Below are 13,662 nucleotides of genomic sequence, written 5' to 3' on the forward strand. Positions count from 1 at the left end.
TTATTATTGTGACACTACTTAAGATGTAGTTTTTAGTCTTGAAGTAAAAGTTTCTAGCCTTGATACTTCGTTATTACTCCACAACACCCTCATGAATATTTCAAACACCTACCATGATTCAAGGGCAAGAAAGGTCTGTGACTTCTCCGTTTCAGAGGACAGACCTTCGTCCTAATGCCATGATCTGCAGCACAATGTCCTGAAAAAACAGTCAAAGTACTCAAAACTTTCACAACACACACACACACACACACACACACACACACACACACACACACACACACACACACACAGACACACACACACACACACACACTCCTAAATGCTTTTATCTCCTAGTCTTGGCTAATGACACATTCTTTCATTTGAAAGCTTGCTCACTGTCTGCAATTAGCTAAACACATTAGTACATTAGTCCATCATTATGAACGCCTGAATGTTGTTTATGCCATGTTCGGAGCTATCCTTTGTGTGACTTACTTGTCAAAGTAAATGACATCTTGACTAACCTCGCAGTGCCCCTCCTTGTTCTACTGTTGATACTGTTAATGGTAAATTAGCCAGACAAAATCGCTGGCAAATGGTATTATGCTAATAGCATTAGCCCTGCCCTAGCAAGTCAGTCTGAAGTGTTCTGTGACAGCTGCATAAGCGCTACGTGATTCACAGACTGAATGCTAATAAAGTGGCGTCTACACACAAATATGTATATCAAAGAAAGAGGCTACATGTCAATTTCAATGTGAACATTAGCATAGTCATGTGACATCTTGATGTTCTTGAAGATTTCATCAAAGTTGACGAATGTGTTAATGGATAATGAAAGATGTCTGATTGTTTATTCTTTTTGTTCTGTTGGTGGGTGGATGTTACATTTAAATGCACTTTCTCTTTTATGGTGGCAAAGTAATCATTCTTCAAAGTTACAACTGGACAAGATTTCCCATAGAGATACTTTTATTTGAGATAATACTGACACTTTGACTCAATATTGGCCACCAAGGCTTTTAAAAACAAACAATAAATCTTTTTGCTATCTTTTTTTTCGCTGCTCCCGTAGACCACTTCAACTTTTCATCCATTATTAATACCTATAATTCTTATCGTTATACTCGGCTCTTGCTCAAGTCCGTTTCAAAATGTAGCAGAGTGCCCCCAAAACCATACCCAAAAATCACACACCTCGCACGGATCAAAAAGTCTGTCCATAGTAGATAGAAGAAAGAAAATACTGGCACCAAAGGATAGGGGGACTGAATATTAGTGCCTCTGGAACATATGATTCAAGTAATAAGTGAACCTTTCAAGTCCACATTCGCTTCAAAAATGTAATCCACTGTTCCGAAATTGCAGAATTGTCTCTGAACTGGTCCACATCTTGATTTTTATGGAATATTTACTTTACATGATGTATGATCTTGTCCAACACTGTTGTAAAACAAAAACGGGAGTTTGGCAAAGCGAAAATACTGTAGAAGAGTGAGGGGGGGGGGGGGGGGGAGAAATACTCCATGTCTTTAAATGGTCCATTCCAAGTGACATTAGTATTCAGAAGTCCAACAACTTGATCCCAATAGTTGTGAAGTAGTTTGAAGTTTATGTATCTTCATTTCCCTTGCTTTGATCAAAAAAATAATAATAATGCTGCAAGTCCCAAATGTATATTGGTCCCAGACTATCGTGTGACCTGAAAAAGAGGAGTCCAAGTTATCATTTCGTAAATGTCTGCATATTATTACAGTAGGGCTGGATTTGATAAATATCAGAGTCAACACTTTTTACCAGAAGATACATTTGCATGGGCTACACAGCTAGGGGAAAAAAACAATTATTTCATAATAAATAATTTAGATTATTAAAAAACATGCAGCTTCAATATTCAATTGAATTGTGTGTGTGTGTGTGTGTGTGTGTGTGTGTGTGTGTGTGTGTGTGTGTGTGTGTGTGTGTGTGTGTGTGTGTGTGTGTGTGTGTGTGTGTGTGTGTGTGTGTGTGTGTGTGTGTGTGTGTGTGTGTGTGTGTGTGTGTGTGTGTGTGTCCCAATCCTACTTTTCAGTCTGTCTGAAATGTTAAATGTGCGGTGTCATCGCTGGACTACATATCACAACACTTCAGTTTATATCATCATAACATAACGACAACAATCACAGAGTGTTAACAAATTACCTCTTGAATACCAGAGGGCCTCCAGCAGCATAAAATTGGAAAATTCTACTATTAGAATTATTCCTCTAAGGCATGTAGTGTTAGTAAGGGACTGACACATGCTCACACAGGCACATTGTACTGTCACCTACAAGTGTCATTAACCACACCACCAGCATGAGCTCAGCGGTAGCGGCCTGAAATAGAGACACACTGAGGGATTGGAGCCGTTAGTTCCTCTGGATCTGAAAGGGTTTAGGATGCAAGTCTGGTCCTGTTCCAGCTCTGTAACACAAAAGCACGGCTCTGGGTTCAGAGGCCAGGGTGGGCCAGGTCTCTATAGCTGTGGATGAGGCCAGACTGGCAGGCTGCTAAGGGAAGCCCAGTGTAATCTACACCTTCAGGTCACTGCCAGCAGGCAGCCGGAGGACAGAGAGGAAGAGGAAGGTGTGCTGGTCACCGTCTCCTTCACTCCCTGCATTCCTCTCTGGTTCAGATATGAGATTTGGTGGATTCACTTGACAGGCAATTAAACAGAAATTTGGGTGGGCAAGATCAGACTCAGCTTCTGAGAACTGTTCATATACCACATTTGTCTTATTTCTCAACACTATATTCTATTTTCAGCAATGTATACAATGTATTAGTCAATTTAATACACACATTTAAATTGCATTACACTCCTGTTCAATTTAGGGTCATAAGTATTTTTGAATGTTAAAGTCTTTTATGCTCACCAAGGCTGTGTTTATTTGATCAAGATAAAAGTTAAGTTGTTGTTACCGCTCTTTAATTGCAGTAACAACACTATATAGCACTTCTTATATTTATTACTACTATTTACTATTTTTTATTCAATGTGTTTTCCATACTTGTTTTTGTTTTTTTTGGAGGGGGGGGGGGGGGGGGGGCTGCTGTAATAATTGAATTTTCCCGGTGTGGGATTAATAAAGTTAACCTAAGCATACAGTTATATAATGAAATATATTTACAATTTAATATAACTGTTTTGTACTTTAGTATACTTTCAAATATATTCTATACCTGTGATGCTGACCAAAGCTGATTTTTCAGCATCATTACTCCAGTCTTCAGTGTCACATAATCCTTCAGAAATCATTCTAATATGCTGATTTGCTGCTCAAGAAAATTTCTGATTATTATTAGTTTTATTACTACAAATAGTTTTCTAAATTAATTTTTGCTGTCGTGTTCAGAATTTGAAATTTCATATTTATTGTTATAGACCATTGAAAATTTGATATCGTTAAAATAGGCTTTATTGTCTTTGTCACATGAGCAAAAAGGAAAACATATCTCATTGTATTCACTTGTCGGAGAAAGTGTTAATGGCAAATCTAAGTGTAAGTGTGAAGAAGAAAAATAAAACCTTTTAGATATCAACCTGCAAATGCGATGGACATTGGTTATGCTCATCTTTGCTCCCTTCTTTGAAGGTATATGGTGTAAAACGGCTCTCTATTTAACAAAGCACACAAAAGACCTGAACCGAAAGCGATGCAATCCTGTTTTACAGAATACGAAAGTTAGCTGCAAATAAACCCCATTCTGTAGAATTTTGAGTGCATAAACAAAAACTTCAAAATTAGCACAAAATGCTAAAACCAGAACATGGCTAAATAATTTTAAAATGCATCAAATGTCCAATTGAACAAAATTTGGTCAATGGACCTGCTGCAAAAGTTTAAAAGTAATGATCAGAGTGATCAGACCTCTGATAAACTTCACAGATTAAACAATACCATCATGCCCTTGTCATTTCTGGGGTTTCTTCTTGCTGTTATATTGCATGTCCATGTGCAAGGATGGTGGCCTGGAGGGCCCCAAAATCAAGCCCAGGTTTGAGAGAAGCTCCCTACACCTCAGAGGTCTGCCTGCTGTTGACGTGTGAGTGCAGTGGCATGAATTATTAACAGGGCTAAAGTAAAAAAAGGTCTGCCTCACGCAGGCCCCTCTGCCCCATGAATAATGGAGGGCTAGACTCAAGCGCAAGCATTTGGTGAGTCAAACTTCTCAGCCTGATGGACGGTTACAAGCCCAGCGTGTCAACCGTGCATACACAGTGGCTCGCAAAACACACGCCGGCAAACATAAAAACAATAACTCGCATTAGCCTGCGGAAGTGCATCATTGCCCTGCCCTGACTTTCCTAAATGCAATGCCACATAGTGTTCCTTTTGTCTGGGCTTTTTTGCACATTAAAGTTTGTCTAGGGTCCCAGATTGTGTTTTATTTAAAGTCGATGTCAAATGCAAGGACCACTTACAAGCTGAAAGCATGACAGTCGAGGAAAGCAGAAAACTAGTGCATTCTGTGGAAGAACGGAAGCGATGACTAAAGGCCTGTTCACACCAAGGATGATAACTATAACAATAATGATAAAGATATAGTTCTAAAAACCATAGTAAATATAAAAGAATAGAGTCCATAGCAGAACTATAACGGCACAGAGAAACAATGTCTTTGGAATCATTTTTTTTTCCAGCTGGTGATAACATTTGAAAGCCAATCAGAATCCATCCTGCTTTAAAGAGCATTTAAAGTGGCAGACGTCAAAACTGCAGCACGCGCTAAAAATAAACAGAGCGCTATCATTCATCGGTGTGGATGCTAATATAGTTATCGTTCTTTGCGTGAACGGGCCTTAACACTAGTTAGCAAAAGGCTTTTTTCTTTTAAATCAATCAACAGTAAAACAGATAATACTTGACCAATTTAAAATTATATGAATTATTATTAATAATGGTAATAATTATTACACATATATATATATATATATATATATATATATTCATTGGCCCACTTTATTTCTGTTGTATGGTCTGACCGGTTCTGTTGCTGCAGATATTTTGAAACATTTCTTAACCCTCTGGGTTTGGAGGTGTTTTCTGGTATTGATATTACTCTGATGGATACAGTACTGTGATTTGATGGGTTCCCTCTCACCTTGGTCGTCTTGACTTTGTTTCCCGTGCTGCAGCTCCAACCTTTTAGATCTGGCAACACCTTACACTCCTCGCCCTCCATACACGGCTGCATCTGACACCACCACTTCTGTGCTACTATTGAAGCTGCGCAGACAGAGAGAAAGACAGGAAGAAGAATCTCAACACTCCGCTCACTCTGTGGGAACCGCCAAAATGGGAAAGACACATCCCCAAATCACCATGGTTTCCAATATTTTAAAGGATGAATCAATGAAGATTGAGAGGAGAAAACCTCAGAAGATCTCAGTCACGTCCACAAAGAAATTAAACTAACTCATTCTATCTCTTTCTCGCTAAAACAATAAGGCTAATAAAGGAGGTGGTCTTTGATTCAACGCTGACGGTTTGAATCCATCAATTCAGTAGGCTTGATGCTCACTATTTCTTTCTAGAAAGAGTTCAACCTTCATGTCAAGATGACAAGGGTTGCGGTTGGGGGACCTGGCATGATGTTGAGGGTTGAGAGGAATCGAGAAATAGAGGGGAGACATTGTCAAGCTTTGGGCCTTAATTTTTAATTCAGAGCAGAGGGGAAGATGGTTTGACTGACTATTTAAACAAAAGTTTTTTTCCTTTAAGTCTACATCTATTAGGTTTAAATCCAAATGTGTTGAAACTTTTACCAGATGTATTTTTAGGAAAACCGACCACAAACTTTCATGACCTTGAATGTAGGGATGTATGCAAATGTTGTGTGCAGTAAAATGCTTTCTAAATGCTTCCATCCCAACTTTCAAAATGAGAAAGAAACATTATAATGGTCAAAATGTGGACACTTTTACAAAACTTTACCAAAAAAACATTTGCTACATTTATATTTACGATAAATCTATGGTAATTGGCCAACACTGATATTCTTACACTATTTGAAGGAAATTCCACATTAATTCACAATTTTACAGTGAATATTGCAACTATAATTAATGGTCATTTTTATATTTCAATAGCACATGCTACTTTCTGCAGCTTTCTACAGGCACTTCTTTGAAAACTTCTGTTTGTGGGTTCCGAAAATCTGATATCCTTAGTGAAATTTCTATTTTGGATTTTTTTTTAATACACGTTTTTTTATTACAAATAACGGTCCCACTTTATATTAAGTGGCTTTAAGTATTATGTACTTACATTTCCAAAATATGTACAATGTACTTATTGTGTTGAGTTGTATTGTAAAACACTTGTGCTGCTATTGAGGTGTGATACGGGTAAAGTTAGGGGCTGGTGTGATGGTATTGGTCGGTTTAAGGGTGGGTTAAGGTGTAAAGGAAGGATCAACAGTGTAATTACAAATGTAATTACATACATTAATTACAGCTGTAATTTCATACAGGTATTTTTAAAATATAACTACAACGTAAAAACATGTATGTACACAATAAGTCCATTGTATCAAAGTATTAGTTTCAATGTAAGTACATAGTACTTAAAGCCACTTAATATAAAGTGGGACCCAAATTACTTATCAGAATAAAGAAATTAGCCAAAAAGCTTGGGGGGGGGGGGGGGACGCATGAAAAAAAACATGATTTCCAATGTGGTCTCAGTTTTTTAAAACCCACAGTATGTTAATCGCTAGCACGCAAGCAAGCGCGAGGGGTGTATATATTTCATTCAGATAAAGTAGCCTACCTCCCACCTATATACAGATCTACATATTGATGTAATAATTCCTTGTAGTAACAGCTTGTTTTATTAAGTTAGGAGTTATTAATATTATTAAAGTGTGAGTATTAAACTGCACAAGTCAATAAAAGCGTGCAGCTCTAACAAACCATTGGTCAGAGTGGTCCCGCTGACCACTGTGCATCAGTGCAAACAAGTTATCCAACTGACACCTTAAAGCTCGTTCCGCTGTAAATAGTTAATGCTATAAATTTCAACCAAGTGTATAGAGTCCTTATTAAACATTCCATACATATTAAAATGACTGCGATGCATGTGGAAACTCCGTTCATGCGTACCTGATCACTTCATGTTTTTTCTCTGATTGGAAAGCTATCCAATCGTGAGACAAGTGTCCTCTGATTGAGAGCACACTTTTACATATTCCAGATGAAAATGAACAAAATGCATATATGCATTATATATGCTTGTTGAAGTCACAAATGTAAATTTTACTCCTCCCAAATTGGTAAAAAAAAAAAACATGCGATTGTTATAACGGCTCCCGGTTTATAGATATGACAGCGCTGCTGCAACACGCATCTCTTCAGCAAGCCGACGTGCAAACTGCGCAAATGAAACTGAAAGTTTAGCTTACATTCTGAAGCTCAACACACAGTTGTCTTGATTAAAAGTAGTGAGATGCAGTTATGTTGCCAAGTGGAAGTGTAACACTTTTAACAAAACTGAAAGAAGTCAGTAAAAACACGAATGACCAGGTCCAATCTGTTCTTCAAAGTCGAATTTAGGCTTGAAAACAAAGATGACAAATCTAAAACAAATGTCATGAGAAACATTTTAATTTCTGTACTATTTCTGTGTTAGCCATTATGAATATTTAAAATGTTTATGTTTATTTATACATGGGGGGGGGGGGGAGGTTATGGCACAGTGATGAACTCGGAAACTTAAAAATGGCACTTTATGACAAATAGGTTGCCGACCCCTGATCCAGAGCATAAAAATAGTGTAGAGAGGTCAAATGTCTTTCAGTCATAAGCGCAGTGGCTTTTGTCCTCGTACAGCAGATAGAATCATGCGCTGTGGTCTCGGTGCTCAGCAGGGGGTGGCCGCACCTGTCAGATGCATTAGAGGGCAGAAAAGAAGATCAAGATCGATTGACCTGTCCAGTGAGGGGGCCGTTGACATGTTATTAGACAAGCAGCCCACGCTGCACTTGAGCGAACAGCAGGATGACAGTGTCACACTCAAACGGACCCTGACTCTGATGTGACAGCCCAGAGAGATGAGACTGAGATAAAGAGGGGCAGCTAGACTTTAAAAAAAAAGCAGCCACTTTTAAATTGACAGTTTAATTTAGAAGCATTAATAATTAAAATTATTAAACAAAAGCAGCTGGCTATTTCTTGCACATTTTCTACCGTGTTCTTTTGTAAATTATACCATGATATTACCATGTTTTTTAGACATGGAGCGTAGTATTACATTCTTTCCATGTAAACACTGATGAGACAAAACATTATGACCACCACCCTGATATGCTGTTGGTCCTCCTCGTGATGCCAAAACAGTGCCCACCCACCAAGTCATGGACTCTACAAGACCCCTGAAGGTGTCCTGTGGTGTCTGGCACCAAGACATTAACAGCATATCCCTCAAGTCCTGTAGATTGATCAATCTTGTTGGTCCAGCACATCCCACAGATATTCAATTGGATTGAGATCTGAGGAATTTGGAAGACCTTGAACTCTTCAGCAAACCATTCCTGAACAATGTGTGCAGTGTGGCATTATCCTGCTGAAAGATGACACTTATACTAGGGGAACACCATTGGCATGAAGGGTCGTACCTGGTCTGCAACATTATTTACGGACAACATTATTTATTATTTACAGATTTACGTCCACACGAATAGCCGGACCCAGTGTTTCCCAGTAGAACATTGCCCAGAGGTTCACACTCCCTGCACCAGCTTGTCATTGTCCAACATTGCATCCTGGTGCCACCACTTCCCCAGGTAAACGGCGCACACCTACATGGCCATCCACCGATGTAAAATAAAATGGAAGCCAGGTCAAGTTCTAGCGCCCGCTGTAGGTCATCACAGGCTCTATGATTGGTCTGTGGCTACACAGCTCCATACGCAGAAGAGTGCGAAGCACTTGTGTGTTGTGACATATTCCTCCCATTACCATTATTAAAATTTGATGTAACTTGTGCCACAGTAGACCTTCTGTTGGCTCGGCGAATCAATGAGCCTTGGGCGCCCAACACCTTATCGCCGGTTTGTGTTTTGCTCGTCCTCGGACCACTGTTGGCAAATTCTCACCCCTGCTGAGCAGGAGCAACCCACAAGCCTTGCTGTTTCAGAGCTCCTCTGACCCAGTCGCCTTGCCATAACAATCTGGCCCTTGACCAAGTCGCTCAGATCTTTATTCCTGCCAATCAAATCTCTCCAGCATCAAACACGTTGATTACGAGAACTTGTTTCGAGAACAATCACTAGATTGTGGCCTTGTTAGGAGATTATAAATGATATTTGCTTCACCTCTGACTGGTCATGATGATGTTTTGGCTCATCAGTATATACACATATATATAAATTACAGAAGTCCAATTTGAGTGAAAAGTTGAATGGTTTTCCACATGGTAAATGTCCGTTGTTTTTTTTACATCATATATATATATAGCTTAATAGAATCAAACAGCAGACATGCACACAAAACACAAATACACACACAACAAATAAAAACAGTATTACCGTCCACACAGGAAGGAGCTGCTCTTGTTGTCCCAGCAACTTGCCCAGGGAAGCAAGAACACTTGACAGTTTGGGAGCGCTCCTCGATTTTGTTCTTATTACAGCAACGGTGGGCTGCAATGACCTCACAGGTTCCCGCTTTGACGTGCACTGAGGAAAAACAACAAGGACACAGGGTCTATTAAAATCAACCAGCTGTTTCAAACTCCCCTTGCCGACAAAGGAAACGATGAGGCACTAATGCATATTCTGTTGCTGCCGTCGGCTGCAAGGGAAATGAATTTGACATGGAGGCAGTGTACAATTTAATTAATGCTAATGCAAGCAGTTTTATTTGTCCCAGGTCAGAAATCAGAAGAAAATGGTCTCTGTGATCATCAGGTTGGGTTTTACGATTCACTTTAGTAATTACAAGTAAAACGGTTAATTGACAATCATAGGCCTTCAAGCATCTAGAAGGGTCTTCAGGCAATTTATTTATTGTTTTGTTTTGTTTATCTTTCACCTATGACTGAACAACAGCGGGGAGGAACATTACTTAGGATCTGAACGTGTGTATTCAAACATCATTCTGAAGATCTAAATTGAGGAGTTAAAAAAAGGGAATAAAACATTTTGAAAGTTTTAGTGTACGTTTCAAATCAGCCTTAATTGCATTGGTAAAGATTTTCAATTTAAGACTTGAGTTTAAAATTGATTGAAAAACTGGCCTCCATTTTCCCATTAGCTGGCCAATCTCAAAATCTCATCAACAACATTAAAAACATTTTGCCTCCAATCAATAAAGAGCCTTTAACGTGCGCACAAAAGAGTCTGTCGAGCGGCAGGCCGATTGTGGGCTTGGAAAAGAAAAACAGAGATTTACCAATGCAAACGCTGGCAGGTGAAGGGCTGAACCCCCTTTGTGTGATTATCTTTCAGCCTGAACACACTGCAGGGCCAAAGTTAATTTCAAAAAGTTTGAGCGGATGCAAATTGAATATTCAATGGTGGGAGTTTGTTCCTACAGCTTATAGAAAATGATTGCTTTGACTCATTCAATGTGCATTGCTGCCTTTATTTATTTGTGTACCTTCAACAGTGCTTAAAAAAATCTATATGAAAAACAAACTGGGCTGGGTTACTCCAAGCTGGGGTTTTTGAGTTACCTTTTGAATTTTTTAAGTTACTACCTGGTAGCAATGGCGTGAAATATGGTTAGAGTGTAAATAGTCAAGTTAAAACATGCTAAATAACTATTGCATTCATTTATTGGCATGATATATTAAGAATATTCTATTTCAGCTATGTAAAAATTCACTGTTAAATGATCATAAGAAAATATACAATTATAATGAAACAGGAAATATTGAAACAGAGGAAGCTGTTCACTGCTCTTAGCTGGATGACTTTAACTTTAATAAGCCATTTAAAACAGAATATTGACACTAAAGCTGCGATAACAATCGTTAAAATATCGCAATCCCGATTCAAACATCCACCCAATCTTATTCCTAAATGACAACGATTCGCCTACAGTATGTATTAAACCTTGGACAAGAACGATCACACCGATTCAAACCTGTTGTCATGTAAAGGTCTATTCAACCACACAGTATCTAACTGTTACAATAATTCAAATTATCACAGAAGTAATGGGATAAAAGTTTATAGTTCAAATATTAAATCACCTTTTGAAAGTAGCATGACGTATTAAGAATTTTAAATTCTTGATAAAAATCTGCTCTTCAAAACTAGGTAGAAAAAACAATCTAGCAGCAAAAAATGACATTTCCTCCATCAGTCCTCTTAAAATTAGTTTGACACCCATGTGGAAGAGCATGGCACTAGCAACACCAATGTCATGTGTGCAATCCTTAAGAGCACACACATTTCAATATTTTGAGTGTTTTGAGTGTTAAATACTTTAAGTTGTCTTTGGTTAAAAAAAAAATCTGCAAAATGCATAAATGTAAAAGATATTATCCGTGTGCTCATGAGCTTCAGTAAAAACTCAAAAGCTTTTCATTTTGGCAATGAACATTAACAGTTTCTATGTTTGGCACTGATCAAAATGTGTTTCTTAACTCGAGGTCACACTGAAATTGAATCAAATTTGCAAAACAAAGAAAGTGTGTTCCTGGAACAGAATGTTTTTGGCAGCGCCACAGAGATCAGCACTGATACAGGAGCACCTGATCCCGGATCAGCCCTCAACCTGCTGTGGGAACCCTCTCTCAGAATAGCTGCCTTCATTACACTGCAGGAATGGGTTGGCGGGGCCTAGAGAAACTACTGATTAAACAATAACCCTTTCACCAAGGTCATAAACAAGCCAACCAAATCTATAGGCAGTATGTGTGTGTACGTGAGCAATCGGCTCCTGTGAAGATTAAGTGGCCAGTGTTCAGCATGGTGCCCGAGGACCAACAAAGAGAATTAAACAGTTACTTCTTGGCTTCGTAAACTCGACTGATGTGAGACCTTTTCTAAGATGGTGTCGTGTCTTTCTCTGGACATCTGTGCAAAATTTCCATGGACTTGCAATTGCTGTAATCAATATGTTTCACTTAAGGTGTTCAGGCTGGTCGTCTGGCAGAGTCAGGGAACGTCTGCCTCTGCAGCAGGAGGGGGCACAATCGGGGCGCTAAGAGTAATGGAAGCTGGCATAGCTCTTATAGGCACCGCTTTCAACACCAAAATCACATCCATTGATCCCACATTGACAAACACTGAGGAAGGTGAGGAATGGATAAACTAGAAGGATGATAAACTCAGTTTATGCTATTTGACAAACGCCAAAATCAATGAGAAGCTATATTTGATATAAATTGTTATTATTATACATTTATTTGATCACTATAACAGTAAAAAAAAGAAAAGAAAAAAAAAGTAATAGTTAATTCTAAAACATTTTAGGTCCCACTTTAAATTAAGTGGCTTTATTTTACAGAGTTGTTACATATGTTACATGTACTTACCATAGTAATAAAAGTAAATTATGCATAATTACATGCAACTAACCCTCAACCAAATCCTAATCCAACCCTAACCCTATAGTAAGTACATGTAGTTACTTAATATTACTTACTACTTAAATGTATAATTACACTGTAACAATGACACCTTAAAATAAAGTGTAACCATAATTTGATACAATGGACGTATTGTGTACATACATTTTTTACATTGTACTTTTATTTTAAAAATACCTGCATGCAATTACAGCTGTAATAAATGTATGTAATTACATTTGTAATTACACTGTTGACCCTTCCTTTACACCTGTCCCTAACCTTACCTGTATCGTACCTCAAAAGCAGCAAAAATGTTTTACAATACAAAATGAACACAATAAGTACATTGTACTTATTTTTCGATGTAAGTACAAGCCACTTAATATAAAGTGGGACCAATTTTTATTATTATTGGGGCTGGCGATTTAACGTGTTCATTTAATTAATTAGTTATGGGGGAAAATAACGTGTGGAAATTATTAACTCATTTAATGCACCCGGCCCACAGACATAAGTAGTTCATCTTACATTTCATAATGTTGATTGGTGACGAACACGAAGCAGGGCAACAACTCACTGTGTGAGATGAAGCCTGAATGCAGTAAGAATGCCCGTACAACTCAAGATATCAGGACTCATGATGTAGTTAACAAATATCACACGAGTAATGAGCACAATATCATACGAGTGCTGTTTTTGTCCCAAATAGCATGAATGCAAAGAGAGCCATTTACTTCATTCCTGAATGAATCAGTCGTTTGAACGAATCTAATGAATGAATGACTCAATGACTTAATTTAGACATTTACCACCTACTGGCAGTTTCTTATTTAGAGTATCATTTAATTAAAAATTATTTAAATAAAAAAAAATTTAAAGGTATAGTTCAACCAAAAAATTATGTCATTATTTACTCACCCTCATGGCAGTTGAAGCCTAAAAACTTATGTCATAATTTTTTTGTTGATCAAATAAAATATTTTTTTCTAAAGCTACTTTTCTAATGTCTATTTTATGCTTTTTCTCATCTAACACAATAATGACTTTAAATTATATTTAAGAGATCATTTCTCAGCCAATTGTTGTGCGATTAATTTAGGGTTACTTCGATTAATTAATTACTACATTG

At 37.9% G+C, this 13,662-nt stretch overlaps 1 protein-coding gene across 3 annotated transcripts in view; it reads right to left on the minus strand.

The window, feature by feature from the left end:
* Positions 1-939: 939 nt before the first annotated feature.
* tafa3a (TAFA chemokine like family member 3a) overlaps positions 940-13,662 on the minus strand; it is a 114,841-nt gene continuing 102,118 nt past the window's right edge. For 2 of the 3 annotated variants that reach the window (XM_077197985.1, XM_077197986.1), the window contains exons 3-5: positions 9,538-9,687; positions 5,113-5,237; positions 1,536-1,687 (exon numbers count right to left, since the gene is read on the minus strand). In XM_077197985.1, coding sequence (XP_077054100.1) covers positions 1,676-1,687; positions 5,113-5,237; positions 9,538-9,687 — 287 coding nt within the window. In that variant the 3' untranslated portion in view covers positions 1,536-1,675. Of the gene's footprint in view, positions 1,688-5,112; positions 5,238-9,537; positions 9,688-13,662 lie in introns of all 3 variants that reach the window. The other variant, XM_077197983.1, reaches the window with a different exon arrangement.

This window comes from Siphateles boraxobius, unplaced genomic scaffold (assembly GCF_051911475.1).
Source record: "Siphateles boraxobius isolate OS27281-9 unplaced genomic scaffold, OSU_SipBor_1 41, whole genome shotgun sequence".
NCBI classification, from domain to species: domain Eukaryota; kingdom Metazoa; phylum Chordata; class Actinopteri; order Cypriniformes; family Leuciscidae; genus Siphateles; species Siphateles boraxobius.